This window comes from Labrus mixtus, chromosome 17, assembly GCF_963584025.1.
Source record: "Labrus mixtus chromosome 17, fLabMix1.1, whole genome shotgun sequence".
NCBI lineage: Eukaryota > Metazoa > Chordata > Actinopteri > Labriformes > Labridae > Labrus > Labrus mixtus.
The window spans coordinates 2,321,856-2,340,230 of record NC_083628.1 but is presented as its reverse complement, the minus strand read 5'-3'; the positions used below and the strand labels follow the sequence as shown (position 1 = coordinate 2,340,230).

The 18,375-nt window shown below is 41.0% G+C and overlaps 1 protein-coding gene across 4 annotated transcripts in view; it reads right to left on the bottom strand.

The window, feature by feature from the left end:
- Positions 1-18,375, bottom strand: part of tnpo1 (transportin 1) — a 35,266-nt gene that overhangs the window by 3,921 nt on the left and 12,970 nt on the right. For all 4 annotated transcript variants that reach the window (XR_009676269.1, XM_061060707.1, XM_061060709.1 and 1 more), the window contains exons 6-20: positions 14,146-14,279; positions 13,381-13,462; positions 12,230-12,352; positions 9,915-10,033; positions 9,517-9,577; positions 8,263-8,434; positions 7,933-8,085; positions 6,346-6,571; positions 6,032-6,203; positions 5,659-5,745; positions 4,397-4,504; positions 3,935-4,093; positions 3,748-3,835; positions 3,559-3,657; positions 2,362-2,457 (exon numbers count right to left, since the gene is read on the bottom strand). Coding sequence is in view for 3 of the 4 variants with exons in the window: in XM_061060707.1 (XP_060916690.1) it covers positions 2,362-2,457; positions 3,559-3,657; positions 3,748-3,835; positions 3,935-4,093; positions 4,397-4,504; positions 5,659-5,745; positions 6,032-6,203; positions 6,346-6,571; positions 7,933-8,085; positions 8,263-8,434; positions 9,517-9,577; positions 9,915-10,033; positions 12,230-12,352; positions 13,381-13,462; positions 14,146-14,279 (1,879 nt within the window). In the remaining variant the exon portion in view is untranslated. The remainder of the gene's footprint in view (positions 1-2,361; positions 2,458-3,558; positions 3,658-3,747; positions 3,836-3,934; positions 4,094-4,396; positions 4,505-5,658; positions 5,746-6,031; positions 6,204-6,345; positions 6,572-7,932; positions 8,086-8,262; positions 8,435-9,516; positions 9,578-9,914; positions 10,034-12,229; positions 12,353-13,380; positions 13,463-14,145; positions 14,280-18,375) is intronic.

The following is an 18,375-nucleotide window of genomic DNA, read 5'->3' as shown; positions in this document are numbered from 1 at the left end:
TCCAGCACAGCAGGTTCTTATGAGGCAGAGGAGGAGGAGGAGGAGGAGGAGGAGGAGGAGGAGGGAGGACCTAAGTTTAAGAGACACAAAAACTATGCAACATTCTCATTAACAAACAGGCATTTATGAACAGTCCAGTGACACATGCAGAAAGCAGATGGTATGCTCATTAGAATACAGTTCAGTGCAGGATAAACTCACCGGGCTGATTGGTTACATTTTTTTGCACCAGTAACAAACTGGTTTCTTTCTCTTGGGAAAATCTTTAAGCCGGATCCTGATTCATGCATCTCAATGTTTTGTTTAATAAAAATATGAATAAAGACATAATGTGATGATGTGCAAACACTGAAACCCCCCAAACGTGATTAAAAATTAGAGCACAGGGGCGCTGGTGGGGCAGTGGTTAGTGCGCGCATCCCATGTATGGAGGTATGTAGTCCTCAAAGCGGACGGCCCAGGTTCAAATCCCGCCTGTGGCTCCTTTCCCCGCATGTCATTCCTCACATTCTCTCTCCCTGATTTCCGACTCTGTACACCGACCTGTCTCTCCATTAAAAAGCCCAAAAATAAATCTAAAAAAAAAAAAAAAATAGTACAAAAACAACGTATCAAATACTGAAACTGAGAATTTTCAATGTTTTTAAAAATGTATTGTGTAAAATGTATACGCTCATTTGGAATTTGATGCCAGTGGTTAAGTCTGGTGCCTCACGGCGAGGAGGCGAGAAGGTTCCTGGTTCAAATCCCCGTCTGACAAAAGTCATGAAACACAGAAGTAAACATGACTCTGTTCAAACGTGATCGCTGGCATCAAAATCAAACGGGTACACAGTTCTCACTTTCAACATTTGACGTTGTCTTTGTGCTAAATTGTGCTCAAGTTAAATACTCGGGTTTCAACGGTTTGTAAACGGCGTTTTCACATTAGGACGCAATTGTTTTTCGTAAAGTGCCCGAGCACGCTTGCTCCCCCCTCCCCCGCTGATCTGCATCCACATAAGTAATGAGCACGAGTACACTTGCTCACATTCAGCAGGTGGCAGTACGCACATAGTTGGTCTGTAACCATGGCAACCACTTGTCAACTGAGTCCATCCTGCTAACTGTGAATGTTTTTGTTATTTCTGAGACACCAACAACGACCCTCTTCCTACTCTCACATCTACTGTGCAGCTCAGAGGACGAAACGGGACCGCTGCTGCCCAGATACGACGGTTATTGAAGTGACAGGAGCCATTTAGAATGACATCATGTAGCGGTCCACTTCCTTGTTTCAGCACAGATGCGTTCACATCACCCGCAGGCCGAACTCGTACCCGAGTACGGTACGTTTGTGTTCACACCGATCAAATGAACAGGACTTTGGGGTCAAGGTGTTCTTGATCCAGGACCGGGTCCCTAGTGTGAAACCGCCCTGAATCATCACATTCTGTATTTATTTACATTTTCATCCCACATTTTTTGGAAATGTTTGTGTTTTTTTTTTTTTTTTTGAGCCTTTGCGTTACATTTAGTTTCCAATCACCTCATTGAAAAAAGGAGAACATGTTCACAGGTCAGTGAACAGATTTTCATGGCATCACAGTCATCATTACTATAACGTATCCTGCATCAAACGTCGGCCATTCTTAACAACATTTAACATCTATTGGCAGATATGCATCCACATTTAAAGAACAGGAAATAAAAGCAACAAATAAACTGACAGCAAACAAACAGGAACACATCTACAGAGTCCCTACAGCTTTTTAGATTTAGGCAGGTTACACTCCACTCTTGTATGCATGTTTTTTTTCTCACAATATTTGGACTCCAATAACTCAAAAACAAGAGTGAGAGTGTAACCGTGCGTTCAGAATCCTCTAAGCTAGCCGCCCTACGTTAAGTCAGTTAATGAGTATTTACTAAGTGTCCACATCTAACTCACCTATCTGTCTCTCACACTGCCTGAGCTTTGCATGTTGTTCTGCTTCTGTATTCTGGTGCACGCTCTCAGTCTGCATTTAGTGAATCCAAAGACTGGGCACTTACACGGCTCGCTCGATTCAAGAGTGTTAAGAATTTCATTTTTTATCTTTATTTTTTCGCTGCCAGGCTGCAAATCAGCGGGAAGAAATATCTCACATGCTTTTGAGAAACCAGCGAAACTTGTAAGGCTCAAGATTTGGGAAGGGTTTTCTTGGATAGAGATTAAAGGGGAGGGGGGGGGGGGGTTAGGGGGGTCAGGACAGGCATCCTGATGGATGTGGGGGATCCTGACTGAGTGGACCTGAGTGTGTTTGAGACACCTCCCCTGTGTGTGTGGCGTGCGAGCCAGGCCGGCTGACTGGCTGGCTCAGCACCGCCACCGAGTGGTACCTGTGTTCTCCAGGAGAGTCTTTGGGGTATTTGGCCTGTTTATGATCTCCACCAGCTGGTGCAGCACCATGGCGATGTACGGCTGCATCTCAGGCCCTGAGGGGTGTAGAGACAGTGAGAACAAATCTGTGTGCAGAGCAGTCATTTATTTCATCAAACACTGAGTGGAAACTCCAATTCCACTCCAGTACATGAAGTCTACAATCGACAACAGAAAGATGCTGTTTACAATTAAAGGCTTTATATGCTTTATTATTTTTGATCCAGCAGATGTCGCCCTTAAGTATGGAGGACGAGATCTGACAGAAGTATAAATAAAAAAATAAATGTATAAATAAATACTGGAATAAATAAATAAAAGAATGAATAAATAAATAAATGCATGAATAAATAAATAAAAACTGGTAAATAAATGGGACATAAATAATTAAATGTCTTAAATTTATTTCTACATGTATTTATTTCCACATTTATTTATTTCATATACATAAATAAATGTGGAAATAAATAAATGTGGAAATAAATAAATGTATAAATAAATACATGTAGAAATAAATACATGTAGAAATAAATACATGTAGAAATAAATAAATGTGGAAATAAATAAATGTAGAAATAAATACATGTAGAAATAAATAAATGTAGAAATAAATAAATGTGGAAATAAATAAATGTAGAAATAAATAAATGTGGAAATAAATAAATGTGGAAATAAATACATGTAGAAATAAATAAATGTGGAAATAAATACATGTAGAAATAAATACATGTAGAAATAAATAAATGTGGAAATAAATACATGTAGAAATAAATACATGTAGAAATAAATAAATGTGGAAATAAATACATGTAGAAATAAATAAATGTGGAAATAAATACATGTAGAAATAAATACATGTAGAAATAAATACATGTAGAAATAGCCTGACTGGATTAGGTATCATGTTGCAGTCTGAGTTTGGGGGAATCACCCAGAGGGAGAGAAAAGGTTTTTTTCCTGTGTGATAAAAGTCTTCAACATGCAGTTAGCTCTTTGTTGTGCAGAATCAATTAAAAAAAAGGGGGGAGGGGTTCAACAGTTCCTTGAATTATGAAAAGGTTCATGCACATGTTAGTCTTTATCAGAGGTATTTGTTGTTGGTATTAGAACAACTCTCAGGAATAATTGTGAATATTATTGGAAAGAAAAGCACTCACCCATTTGTATAGAAATCTCTCCGATGGCCCATGTGGCATTGTTGCACACTGATATCAGTTCTGGGTTTAAATTTGTACCCAGTATGGGCATGAAATCAGCTGCAAGAAGGAGAGCAGGTTGAGCTTAGCATCATGCTAACAGCTTGATCTGAAACAGTGTTATTCAGAAGCTAACTTCTCGGTACATACCGATGCACGGTTTGACGTGTTGGAAACAAGCTTTGGTTAGATCTCCCAGCAGAGCGAAAGAACTCTGACGCACTTCTGGCATTTTGTCCTTAAAATGTGGTCGGAGTGAAAAAAAAAAAAACAATGTGAGTGACGTCATCACTTCATGAGACACGTGTGAGGTAGAAGAGTTTTAACAGCTGCTCACCTGCATGCACTGGTACATGAGGGTGAGGATGTTGCTACGGGCAACCAGCTGCTCAATGGTGCCCCCTAAACCCTCTGCGAGTCCGCTGAGCAGGTCCAGAGCCACGATCATGAAGTCTTTGTCCGGCGCCTCGTACTGGTCCGGCTGGGACTGATGAAGCTTCAACAGGGAGATACAGCAGAGTTGAATTAATTAAGCAATGAACCAGAAGAACTTGAAGGCTAGTTTATGATTTGCTCTGGCTGATATGTCTGGGTGGGCCCCTCCCCCCCTTTCAAACAGACTTCTAATGACCTTGCTCTAAACCGGCAAATCACAAACATTCATCCTAGAGGAGTTTAAGTGCCTGAGCAGCATCTTCTCTGAGGCCGATAACAGCTTCAGTACATGAAGGAAACAGGAAAGTAAATCACAAGAGAGTGTGTCTTTATGTTTATCCATTCGAGAGTCCCACACACTCACCATGGCTTGAGCGAGAGTCTTCTGGACCAGGTTGACACAGCGTTGGTACACGGGCTCACAGTAGGGCAGGAAGCCGCTCTGCAGGGCCGTGGCTACAGACGACAGACACTGACGGAGGCAGACAGAGGTCAGAGGTCAGGGGACTGTTTGTAGAAGAACTAGGACTGACACAAGTAGAGCTGTCACTTAAAAAAAAAGACATGTATCCTTTCTTTCGTATAGTTTTGTATATATGTATTTGCTGGTTGTAGTCTGATGTGTGTCTATTGATGTCTTAGTATTTTGCTGTCTTTATTTGTTTTATTTTTGATTGTATTCTGGAGTTGTTGTCCTGACCTTGTCTGTTGTTGTTATTTATATGTCACCAGTTTGTCACTCTATTGCACCTAATAAAACATTTAAATAAAATGACTTGTAATCTGCTTCTACCCTTTCTTACGATAAAATACTCTAAAATAAATCCTTTTGTGTTTTCTAAAAATATTTAAAAAAGACATGTAATGTTTGAACACATTCGACCCCCTGTCGCTGCACAGACACATTTTCTTTAACTTTTCTGTTGCAAAAATGAGCCTTGACAATCCAAAAGGACAGGTATACTTTGTAATATTATTCGGCAGAAACACAAACAGCTTTCGATTTATTCACAATATTTCCTGCTGACAAGAACCCCAGATGTTCAGTCTTAAAACTCATTTATTCAGTCATGGCTTTTATGTAGTGCTTTATATAAATTCAAATCTTAACATTATCGTTTTGTCTTTTTTATCCTACTACAATTTTAAATATTCTTCTCCTATGTATTCATTTTAATATCTTATTGCTTTTATGTGTCGTATTTTATTTTTTTAGTATTCTCCAGACATCCGAGTCTATAAACTCATTTGGGATAGAGTGCAGCTCTCTATTTATTCACAATATCTCCTGCTGACAAGAACACCAGACGTTCTTGGTACACACAACTATTTGTGGGTTTGTAGCGACCCTGTGTCTCTGCTGTCTGCAGAGAGACGAGTCTCCCTCATGTAACTTTGCATCTCATGAATCACGCCTCAGCCAGTTGTTTTTTTCCCCAACATTACTGTCTTCATTTACTGAGGTCAAGAGTGCATGCAATGATCAGGTCACACTGAGAGCGCCCTCTGCTGGGTACAACTGCACACTACTTCAGACGGCCTGATGCGCTGATAGAACTTTCCTCCCTGAATGACAGCCCTAGACATAAGAGACTGAAATAAGAAATGCATGCAAGAGAAACTCACTTCTAATAAAGGGAAGAGGTCTTTGTCTTCATCTTTTAGCTGGTTCCACTTCTGGATCAGCGGGGGCATCAACATCTGGATGTATTCCTACAAATAACACACATTTAATTAGTCTTTTTCCACCGACACAGTTTGAAACTAATGAGCGAGTATGATTATTACAGACGTTTATGCATTCATGCGTACATGTAGACAAATAAAGAGAAGCGCAGGGGATTCAATAATGTCTGTTTTTTATCCTCGGGGCGTCATCGTTTATACTCACTACTTCAAAAGTTAAGCTAAAAGGGCGTGATGATAAAAAAAAGAGGGTGTGATGATAAGTGCTGCATCATATTAACATGCAAATATCAAATGTTGTTGTTCTACATACCGGTTTATTGAGATGGTGACCCACTGAGTCTGCGAGCGTTCCTATGGCGTCGTACAGGATGAGCAGGTTTTTGTGCTGGTACTTGCTGAAAGCGAACACGAGCGTGTCCAGGATGAAGGCCAAGTAGGGCACCAGCTCTGTGCACGCCTCCTCCTCCAAAGTGGCAAAGGCACTGGAGGTGTAGGAGGGATTTAAAAAAAAAGAGGAGAGGAGATGTGCAACTTTAAGAAATCAGGATGCAACTGAAGTTAAAATAGCAGAGACACAAACCACTGTGTCTGTTTGCTGCTGTAAAATCAGAGCTTCATGCTCACCTGCAAGCGGCCTCCTGCACTCGCTTGTTGCTGTCCAGGATGCGTTTGAGCAGCTCCGTCATCAGAGGTTTCAGGTAGGTGTCAGGCGGCTGGCTGACTACCCAGTGTGCATAGCGGCTCAGAGTCCAGCAGGTGATGGAGCGCACCAGAGCCTTCTTATCGGACAAACACTGGACGAGGTGGGGGATGAGCTCGGGCAGGTACGGGATCATACCCTGCATGCAGCCTGGAGGCGGGGACACAGGAAGTGCATTTCTTCAGAGATATATGATGCAAACCAAAACTAAGAACGTATTATCTCGTATAATTTAACCAAAAGACAAAGATCCCTCTGCGCTCAGCTACGTTCAGGAAACATTGCCTTTAGCTTTAGAGACCGGCAGGTTTAATGCCATTTCAGAGGAAGACCAAGTTTGTTTGTTGATGTGAGTTAGGAGAAACTGAAAACGAGATCCACTTTTTGTTTTACTGCCCGATGTACAGCATGCTGACATCGGGGATGTTTTCTTTTTAAAAGAATGTCTTCACGTAATATGACCTGCAGAGAACGGGTCTTTGTAGACCTCTGCATGTTGCAGGCTAAAAGCATTAACATGGAAAAACAGTGGTAGAGTATTACACGATGGTTTAATGAAATGTCTCTGTGCTTGGCTCTGGAAAAGATAACATATACACTTAAAGATAAGATATACACTTAAAGATAAGATATACACTTAAAGATAAGATATACACTTAAAGATAACATATACACTTAAAGACAAACGAGAATTATTTGACGATATATTAATTTTCTTCGAGATAAAGATCTGTCAAATATTTTGAGCTAGGCTGGTAAAGAGTTGGCGATGTCTGTAATTGTGGTCATTTTTGCAGAAACTGGCAGAATATTTGTGATTAAGAAATCATCTATGGCAATGTACTCCATTTGGTTATTTTTATTTAATACGGACAGTAATAATTTTGCAACATTTTGTCATTAAAGTTTTTTTTATTTTTTATTATTATAATATTTTTCTTTTTTCCCCCCTTATTTTATAAATGTGTATATATGTGCATGTGTATATCTTTTTTTTTTTTTTCCTTAGAATTTATTTAATTGGAATTGTGTGTCTTGGAAAAATGTTTAAAACTCAATAAACATATTGTTAAAAAAAAAAAAAATGTCTTCAATTTATGTTGATTTCTTTTGGCTAGACGATTATGAAAAACTTGAGTTGTGTTTTAAAAAATGAATCTTTTGTTATATCAGATTTTTGTTTGTAAAGCCTGGTTAAAAAGACAGAACACGTTGTTTAAGACTGAACTCTGACAGGAGCCGGCAACTTTGTAATGTTATGATTTGTAAATGTAAACCACTGCAACTGAGTTCTTTGGTGTCTCATAAGCCCATGAGGGTCGGGCACTTTGTGTGCATGACACGAAAATAAATGAAATCAAAAATCAAATCAAATCTTCATTTACTACATGTTAGGGCTGCACAAAAAACTGACGCTGGAACATTTATTTTCATGATAAATTTAAAGCTTTCAGTTTGTGTCGACAGTACAAAACAGGGCACATTCCCTCTGAAACAGTCTCATCATTTACCTTCAGCTATGGCCCCCAGCACCAGGATGCCGGACTCTTTGACGACCCACTCCGGATGGAAGAGCAGCTCTTTGAGGAGCGGCAGGAGGTGCAGCAACAGATCGTCCCTGAACACGTTCGCCAACACGTCCAACGCCGCAGCTGAACACTTCCCTGTTGTTTTGTGTGAGAAGACGTGGAGAGGCGTGCATGGACAAACATCACACAGACATGACAGGTAGAGTACACGCACAGACACAAGACGAGTCATCAATACGCTGAGTGTTTCTGGATCTAATCATGGATGAATCAGAGGCTACACGGCGCTGTGCACGGAGGCACTGGACTCACGCAGGTTCCAGTCTGACATAGTGTCATCATCATCATCGAGCTCGTCGTCGTCGTCGTCGTCGTCCTCTATCCCGTCGCCCTCGTGCTGCTGGGCGACTGTGCGGGAGCGATGGAAGCGCGGCCGGATGTCTTGCTCGTTGTCGGGAATGGCTTCGTCTTCCTCGATATCTCCCTGATGACAAAAACGTGGAAAATGAACAGAGAAGTTTTTTTGTCCTTCAGTCTACAATTTTTCTTGAATTAGAACAAAATAAAAGTCTCCTGAAGTTTCCACAGTAATTCATGTGAAAATATACCTTTACAGCTTTTCACAAAACCTCGTTCAAAACCAGCTCATTGTGCTTTAAAAACAAACTCTCATGACCGTCATCTGATTGGCTCCGCTCACTTCAATGGTGTATGACAACAAGCTTAGTGATACTTTATATGTTTAAGTTGTCTGAGTCAGCATAAGAAGCTCTGCCATCTGAATATAAATCATTTCCTTGGTCACAGAATGGAGTTACAAATGCTTTGCTATCCATATCACAGTCAGCGTACACCACGTCTGCTGGAATTTCTCTTGTTGTTTTCAAATCTGGGAAAGCAATGCTTAACCTTAGCTTAGTGGTATTAGCTAGCCTTGTGTCTTCTTATTAAGGAACTAGTCCCCCTTGCAATGACATGATTAACAGCCTGCGATTAATTCCTGGTCAAAAAAGACAACCCCTGCGGCAACAGTAAGCGACAACCTCAGGAGTCCACTAGAGGCTGGCTGCTAAAGCCAAGGAAAGGAAAAGCCAAATCAAAGCCCATTTTAACATGTGCAATATTTGGGGCGTGGCTGAGTTGACTGACAGGTGGGCATAAGTCCCACCTCTGCTCCACCTCTGTGCCCGTTACTAGATTGACTAAAAGTTAGTTGTAGCCAGCATTTCCGCCATCGTTAGGATTCAAATGCGTCTTCAGAAACCAATGCGTGATGTCAATGAGACTCCAGATTATCTGGTCAACAAAAAAACAACAGCTGCAGTTTAATATCACCTGCGGACCAAGATAAAACTGGGCCACCTGATGCAACCACTCCTGAGTTTACGTGAGAGTATTGGGACCTCATCAAAGGAGAAAAGGATTTGGGTTTCAAGGCTTTTTAAAAATAAATGTATTTTCACACCCCGACAGTAACATAAACCACTTAATTGAAGCACATGTCACCCTGAGTCATGGGGCACTTGGGCGTCTTATCCACAAATATTAAGCTATAAAAAAACTGACCTTGAGCAGGATGATGTCAATCTCAGAGTACTTCATCCCGTTGACGAGCACCGGAGTGAGCCTGGAAAAGGAAGCCAGAGGAAGAATGATGAGAACAAAGGGGGCGAGGGAGAGGTGGACGCCCGGCAGCCATCGCTCACATGCGACTCCCGCTGCGGGGCTGCAGTGTAATGTGACAGTTTGGTGACAGATGTTACAGCCGAGGTCAACGGCCACGCCTCTTAATCAGACGTCCTGAGGTGAGGAAGAAGAATATCATCCTAAAGGTGCAAAGGTCATCAACAACTCAGGGACCAAGGTCGCTATGAATCAACAGCTTGTAATATCAGAGCGGGAGAGACGCTTTTTGTGGTGTATTGTGTGTGTGTGTGTGTGTGTGTGTGTGTGTGTGTTCTTACTGTGAAAGGTGTCCACTCAGCACCTCCTTACACACCGGTTGCTCCGCCAGAGTGAGCCAGAACTCGCAGGCCTCTAAGGCGACGTTTTCATCCTGGTCCTGAGTCCTCTGCAGCATGTACTGGGAGGAAATCAAGAGAACTTTTATTGGTTTTTATTCTATATATTTCGATACAACCACATCTGCAATCTGAGAGAAAGACAAAGTACCTCACTGAGACACAAGTCAGTACAAAGAGAGTCATCGAAAACTCCTTAAAGGAAATGTTTCATTTGATGTTTTCTGTGAAAAAATCTCTTGAATTTTTGATTATTTATTCCTTTTTTATTGATTTTTTTTATTTAGCATGATTTTTTTACAAGTAGTGTTGTAGTACTCAGACCTTTTTTGGACTCCGTTTTGAAGGTCTCCTTTTTGTCTCAGAATGAAAAGCATTTTTACTAAGTCTTGTCTCGGTCTCAGACTGGACGGACTCCACCACCACTGATCGTCATTACTGTGATGAGAAGGAAAACACCTTTTTCTAAAAGAACAAATAACTTGACTCGGTTTCGCCCTGCCTTGGTCTCGGTCTCGGTCTTGGTGTGTTCTGGACTAAAACACTATTTAAAAGCATCTATTTTACATATCGCCAGGGCACAGCACTGTATTTGACTTCTCCATGTACCTCTCTGTCCTGTTTCAGTATGTTAGGTGAATCTTTGTTTTTCACTCGAGCTGTTTCTTTTAATCTGTCTGTATTTACATCCCCCGTGTTTTCCTTTATGAATCTGTTTTGTCTCGACGTCTGCTGCAGATCTCATTCCCTTTGAGACAGTAACAAGAAGTTCAAGTTGTAAAAAAAACAGAAACACAGAGTTTGTCTCGTCGTTCTTTTACTTCTTGTCTTTTGAAACTTGAAACTAAACTCGCTGTGAAGTTAAAAGTTGAGCATTAATGTAAAGTAAAACAGTTTTTTTAGCAAGAGGCTAAAGGTCAAAACATCTGTGTGTGAAGTTTCTTGTTCTGAATCCACTCTGATCCTGTATTTGATCATGTCTATAAACTCCTATATTTCAGCCCTGCTCAGAACAGGCTGTTTATGGTGAAACTCATATCAGGATAACTATGTAACTATTGTGCAGCCTTAAGGACTTTTCAGAAAAGACATGGTTGGCGTTACAGATGGTATCTGCAATGGGGCCGTGCTGAGCACAGTGCAAAGTCGCGCTTGTCGTCCCTGCCAATGCGTGTAAGTTAAAACATTTTCATTTTTGGCGCTGCACCCCTGGACGACACCTCGACACGTCCGGTAAGAGGGAAGAACACAACAAATGGAGTTCCTACTTTCTAAGACCTACCAGGACATCTGCAGGACAGCTCTAGTTTAAAAAGACATTTCCGGGAAATGGATAGACATAATATATGAAATATATGTTCTGGAAAGGCTCTCATTTTCCCTCAAAGTCCAGAAGGATAGATTCTACAGGATATGGACCAAATGGACTGAATATGTCAAACCTATCAGACCTGATTTTATTTGACTTATTGGAGTACGTTGGGTGTTATTTTCTTTCATCCGTTAACCTGCTCTGTATTTCATTTTCTTATTTTCTTTCTCTTTCCCCTCCAAGGTGTTCCTGTGTTCTTTTGTAAATAATTTAAATTGAATTAACGTCATGTTACTTGAATATGAAAAAATCTTTGGAAGAGCTAAATTGTTAAATATACTGCGAGCATCGTACCCCCCCCCCCTCTCTTTCTGCAAAGAAAGTGCTCCAATGTTTGAAAGTTTGAGGGACCCTAACCCTTGCAATTATTTTGCCATTATGTATAATTACTATTATGTATAATTATGTGTGAAGAATGTTTTTCCTAAATAAAAATAAAAAAATCCAACAGTTTGGATGTACCAGGTGTGTTTGAAAAAGCAGCAGAAATGTGAGTCTTTATAGAGCTGCAGCTAGCTAATCCTGTCCTGCCCTGAGGATTTCATGAACACACCTTCATCTTCTTTGCTGCTCCTCTCCCCCCCCCCCCGCTCTGCAGCCCAAACCCACAGTAAGCGCCCCTTTAGTTCTCATGTGCAGCACAAAGCAGGAACATGACGTCTGGTGCAGCCGTCCAGCTCAGTCATGTTTTTTTAATATCATATGTGCAACAGTGAAGTTTGATGGAACAGGGGAATGAGCTGTGTTCGGCTTCAGCTAGCCAGAAAACACTCGCTAAAAGCAGCTTTTGACTATTGTTCCATGTCTAAGATTTATCATTGTCTTACCCTACAACAACACATACACATTAACAGCCACCACTCAGCGAGCCTCCAGACTCTCTTACCTCTATGATGTTGTGCATGTGCGGCAGCAGACGGTCCAGACGGACTTCCAGCAGCATGACGAGAGCTCTGCACACGTTCTTCCTCACCTCGGGTTCCTCGTCTGTCGCCAGTGCAAACAGGTTCTACAGAGAAGAGAGGAAAACACGAGTTACATGTTTGCTTTGTGAATCAGAATCAGAATCAGAATCGGGGTTTATTGCCAAGTACATTTACACATACGAGGAATTTGACTTGGTGTGTTGGTGCTAAACATTTAACAAGGAAATAAAGCAGAACTAACAACAACTTAAATAATACAGAATAAGAAGCTATTACAATATATCAAATAGAATTTAAAAATGTAAAATGTAAAAAAATTAAAAATTAAAAATAAATAGAAAATAGAAAATAAAAAATAGAAAATAGAAAATAAAAAACACAAAATGTAAAAAAAGGTGCAATGTAGGAGTTAGATACAATACAGCTATTGTGTATGTAGAAACAATACACAGTAAACTAGAGACGTAAGTACAGAGACCCTGAAGGGACACGGGTTGAATAGTTTTTCAGAATAAGTTTCTGGTGCTCACGAGAAGTTTGACCTGAGCATGAAAATATGCGGACACACAGTTTTCTTGTGAGCAACAAAAAGTGTCTTGTGCGCACACAAAAGCTTCTTGTGCTCACATGATGGTTTATGGTGCACATCTGATACTTTCTAGCAGAGGTGGGACAAAGTCATTGATTTGCAAGTCACAAGTAAGTCTCAAGTTTTGACAGGCAAGTCCCAAATGGAGTCAAAAGTCCTTCACTTTAAAGTCCGAAAGAAGTCATTGGCTCTCTTCATTCAATCATAAAAAAATAATTCAAAGTGAAGAGTGAAACCTGAGCGGCACTTCAACATTTTAATCTCATCCAGTTTGTCTATGTGGAGCAGCCGAGCGGCTTGATGAAGAAAAGCTGGGAGGCAAACGGTCAAGAGGGCGGTAACTAGCTTTACTGAAGGTGAGAGGTGAAGACCTGAGGAGGGTTTTTCTTAATGGGGATAGACAGACTAACCTCCAGACAGCACGTGTGTGTTATGTGTGTGTGTGTGTGTGTGTGTGTGTGTGTGTGTGTGTGTGTGTGTGTTATGTCTCTCTTTGTGTCAAACTCAATGAAGTAGACTTGCCTCGATGAACGGGTCGATGTGCAGCATGAGAGCCTGAGTCCTGCTGATGATGAACTGATTGACGCAGGCGATGGCATGAGACCTGGAACACAAGAAGCAACCAACTTAAGATCCACAAACATGCTGTCCTATGAAAGCAGCGCCGCTCGTCTTTACAGATTTAACCTAAAAAACAAACTGTTTGTACAATTCTACGACTCTTAGGGACCCGTTCACACATGCATGTCATTTTTTTTAGATGCGAGCTGAATGTGTGAACGCAAACAGGACAATTTTTTTAACCTCGGCTTTATCCAGACCCGAGTCGAATTCCAACAAGAAGCCAATGAGGGTGTCCAAGGAAACCGTCTCGCTGCGAGGGACATGTGTGACTTAGAAACACAAAAAAAGTGGAAATTTGAAGTGCGGCATGTCCTGAAATCTTCCAGAAAATGTTCAGGAGTGCATGTGTGAAAATGGCTTTGGTGTCGTGTAACTGAAGATGTTCTGCATGAAACATCCTCATTAGTAGATGATTAATTCATGAGTCAAGATATGCTCCAGATAGAAAGGCTTGAATTATAGGGGGGCGGGGTTTATATAATGTATACGGCCTATATTTCCACTTTACGTTTGATAGGTTATCATTCTTTTATCTGCAGGGTCTCACCTGATGGTAAACTAAATACCACAGATCATTTTTATGTTAATATGATGACAGTATTCATAAACAACTTGCTGTGCGAGGCATGAATAAAGGGGTTAACTTCACTTTAATCCTCGTACCTGATCTTAGGACTGCTGTGTTTGAAAAACTGTAAGAACTTGGGGATCATGATGTTGAGCGGCCGGTCCAGCATGTCGCTGTCCAGGATCTCAGCGGAGTCCTCGCAGATCTTCTGAAGGGCGCCAAACGCTCCCTGAGACACAAAAGAAAGAAAAAAAACAGAGAGTATAAGATGATGCCGACTGTCAGGGGAGTAATAGATAGATAGATACTTTATTGATCCCGAGAGAAATTCAAAGCATCCAGTAGCAGGTTACAAAGACATGACATGAAACATTTGTTACAAATTAACCACAAAACCGACGCCCGAAAAAAAGATTTAAAGAATACCCCTAGATGAATCAAACTTAAACTGTGCATTTAAAAATAGACGTATACAAGAAATGTACATAACCCGTGCAGGGATAAAAATATATGTGAGATTTAAACAAGAACCTAAAAACAGTTGAGGAAAAATAAAATCTGTAATTATTAGACCTGAATATAAAAAATAAAAAAAGTGTTGACCTTCTGAAGTTGTGTTGTTTATATATGTACAGCAATGTTTAAAAAGAAGATTATCAAAAAACAGACATTAAATATCAGTCATAAGTGCAATAATTGGCTTCACTTTTGTACAATGAGAGGTGGTGGAGAGGTGTCATCCATCTTTATATATAAAGGCAAAGGCCGAAACTACTAACTGCTTACACTGGTTTATAACCCAGATCACTGTGACACTGTAATCAAATATAACAATCATAGTGTCATTTTAGGAGGGATGGGTTCTCAGTGTGTTTCTATAGTGTGGAGGAGGAAGTGGAATTTATTTTTCTGTAATTGTCGAATCACATTCATGCAATTCACTCTCAGTTCTCATATTTTAAAGGTTCTGCAGTAAACAAAATATAATAATGTGTTTACATGGAGATCGCTTTGATGAGGGATTTTGTTCTGGTGGTGTGTCAGAGCTCAAAAGTGTGTTCATCCATGATCTACACAATGAGACTCATCCACCTCTGCTCCAATAACCTTCAAACGGCTGGCAAGCAGACACACACACACACACAGACGCAGACACACACACACACTTTCTTAATACTGGCTGCTCAAGTGATGGTTAGTATGCATGTTCACAATACGCTGCAGACTTCACTGTCTCTCTCTCTCTCTCTCTCAAAAAGAAAAAAAGAAAAAACGCAGTCTGGGAAGCAGATTACAACAGCTCGGCGGCACTGACACCGACGGTTGTCTGAAATGTGTTGCCATGGAAACCGGTACCGTGTCGGCATTCCTCTGAGATGACAGATAGAGAATGGTTCTCAAAAAAATATGGAGAAGCTGAAGAGGATGGGGGGGAGGGGGGAGGGGGGGGGGGAGACGAGGAGAAGGGGAGAGAAAGGATGAGACTGTGTCAAGGTCAGAAACAGGAAGAGACAAAGAGACGCCAAGGTTGATCAAGACTTTTCCATCATTAGAACAAAGACAAACACTGTTTCTCACCTCGAGGGGAGTAAAAATGAACGAGGAAAGGGAGACCAGACACACAGAGAGACACTACATGTGATCTACATGTGATCTGATGTGGGGAAGAGTCTCTGCTGTCGAAGGTTTGAAACACAAATAACCAGATTCAAAGATGAACGCAACAACATCAGACTTCTGCTTTGTGTTTAATGCAAAGGCTTCTATCGCAATAACAATAAACTGAAATTATATCAATCACAGAAGAAAGAAGTCCGGTTAATTTGACGTCTGCCCGTTTACTGCGAGAGAAAAGAGGAAGGAGACAAAAACAGCGGTGAAAAGAAGAACGAGGTATGGACACAGATGTGCTTAAAGGTGGAGTCAGTTTCTGGTTTGATGTGCACTCTTAGATGTACCATACCGCCTAAACACTGATAAAGGAACTGTATGGATATACAAGAGGAACTACCTTTTGATATATGAGGACGCAGATTGACCTTACGGAAGAATGCACTAGAGAAACGGGTACAGACTAGAATGAACTAACTCCTAAACCTGACTCCTTCTGTTTTAATGTAATGATGCAAAAATGTGACTCTTTGACCTGTTTTTTGTTTTAGTATGCATTCCTGTACTGTTTTTGTTTTTCATGTGTAAGTCTGTGCTTTTTTGTCCCTTTTCTTTGTGCTGTAGAACACGTGAAAAAAAGATGGAGTCAGTAGAAATGTTTGTTGCAGCTTGTAAATTAAATATTCAAACTGAGACCCCTCCTCCTCGACTCATCGCTACCAGTATCACATTTGTTGTACCTACACTGGAAGCTACCTCTGAATTTTTATATTTGTTGTAATTGAAAAGGCGATAATTTAGCACGTTAGCACAAGCTAACAGCCGCCATTTGACACCTGCTTGTCCAGCAGAAAGCAGACCAACTTGGCGTCCGCGGGTTAGCCAACCCAAAGTTCACACCTCGTGTTTCGCCTCACTATGATTATATTTCCTTCTTTGTCGTTACGTCTGCATCTGTATGCATCGCTGAATTGTTTCCAACTCACATTCACGCTGTCATTGGCTGGAGGAAACACATCAGCTCCCCCGAACAGAAACATCCAGAGTCAACCAAAACAAACCAAAACATGACGATCCAGGCCGAGGTCAACAGGGTCTCTGCAGACAGAGTCACCACCACACATGTACGGAGGACCATCAGTCATGATTGAGGAGTGTTCTACAACTGACTTATCAGACGCTTTTATCCAAAGTGACGTACATCAGAGAGTAAGAACAACACAAGCAAGGATCTAGAAAAAAGGGAACAATGTCAGTAAGAGCAAACGATCAGCTTTGAGTCTGATTGGACACACAGGTGCTGACAGGAAGTGACCAGAGGCAAAGTACAACATCGAGGGCAGTTCTTGAGAGCTCTAATCAGTATAGAAACCATCTTATAAGTCGTCGTTATCAAACAAAAACCATCGTCATTACCATCATCATCATCAATAATATGGAGACCATCATCATTAAGTTAGTAGGTATTCATGAAAGAGCTGGGTCTTTAGCTTTTTCTTAAAGGTGCAGAGGGACTCTCTCTTAGGAGTATTAAGTCTATATTTTAGGAAAAAGCTTCTTTCTCTGCCTTTTAAAGTAAAGTGAATGGAAAATAAAAAATAAAACACACTCTCATGACGACAGAAATCGTCATGCCAGGGGCTGTGCTGATTGTTCATCAAAGGTCAAAGGTATCTTTATTGTCCCCACAGGGAAATTTGTTAGCAGCTGGAGACATACAAATACATAAACAACACTAATAAATCATCCAAACATCAAGTGCATAACATGAAACATGAAGCTCAGCAGAGATGCTCCAGCATCACGATAAAAATGATAAAGTGCAATGAGCAAGGAATTACAATTCAACTGCTATTCAACAGACAAACAGCAGCAGGTACAAATGAGACCCGATGCCTTTTAGTCTTCACCTCAGGCCGTCTGTACCGTCTGCCTGAGGGGAGAAGACCAAACTCTGCACAGAGAGGGGGATCAGGGCTCTGCAGGAGAGACGTCGCCTTTCTGACCACCTGTCTGCTGTACAGGTCGCTCAGCTCCACTCGACTCCTCCCTGCAATCTTGCTCGCCACTTTAACCAGGCTACCAAGTCTGTTTTTATTGGCTAGAGCCAGATTACCATACCAGGCAATAATACAAAACATTAAAACGGATTCAATAAAACTTTTATAAAAGAGGGTCATCATCTCAGAGGATTCATTAAAGTCTTTATATCTCACTTAAATGTAGAAATCAAGTATCTCCTCTGAAAATAACTCTGTGAGTCATGACTGTCTACAATGGGTGTAACACCCGAGTCCCACTGTCTGTGATGTTTTCAGAGTTTTCAGAGTCCTATCTTCACTTTGTTTACATCGCCCGGACGGCCGGCTGACTCCTCCCCTCACGTATAAAAGTTGTTTAATTGAGGGACTAGAGAAAAGAAGAATAACATACTGTACTCACTGCTTAACTGTGTTTCTAGATCACGCTCATTTCAGGTAAATTTACATGCAGTGTGAAGATACGAGCAGAATAAAGATCGCTAGCATTAGCATGCTAACACAACAATGCAGCGCAAGTTGTTTTGGTTTCATGCTGGAGCTCAAGGGCGACATCTGCTGGATCAAAAAATCACATATAAAGCCTTTAAAGGAACGCATTTTTCTTATGAAATACAACCTCTGTTGGACCTTTTTTGTGGTAGCAACAGCATGTTGCCCAGCACAGTGCCCAGA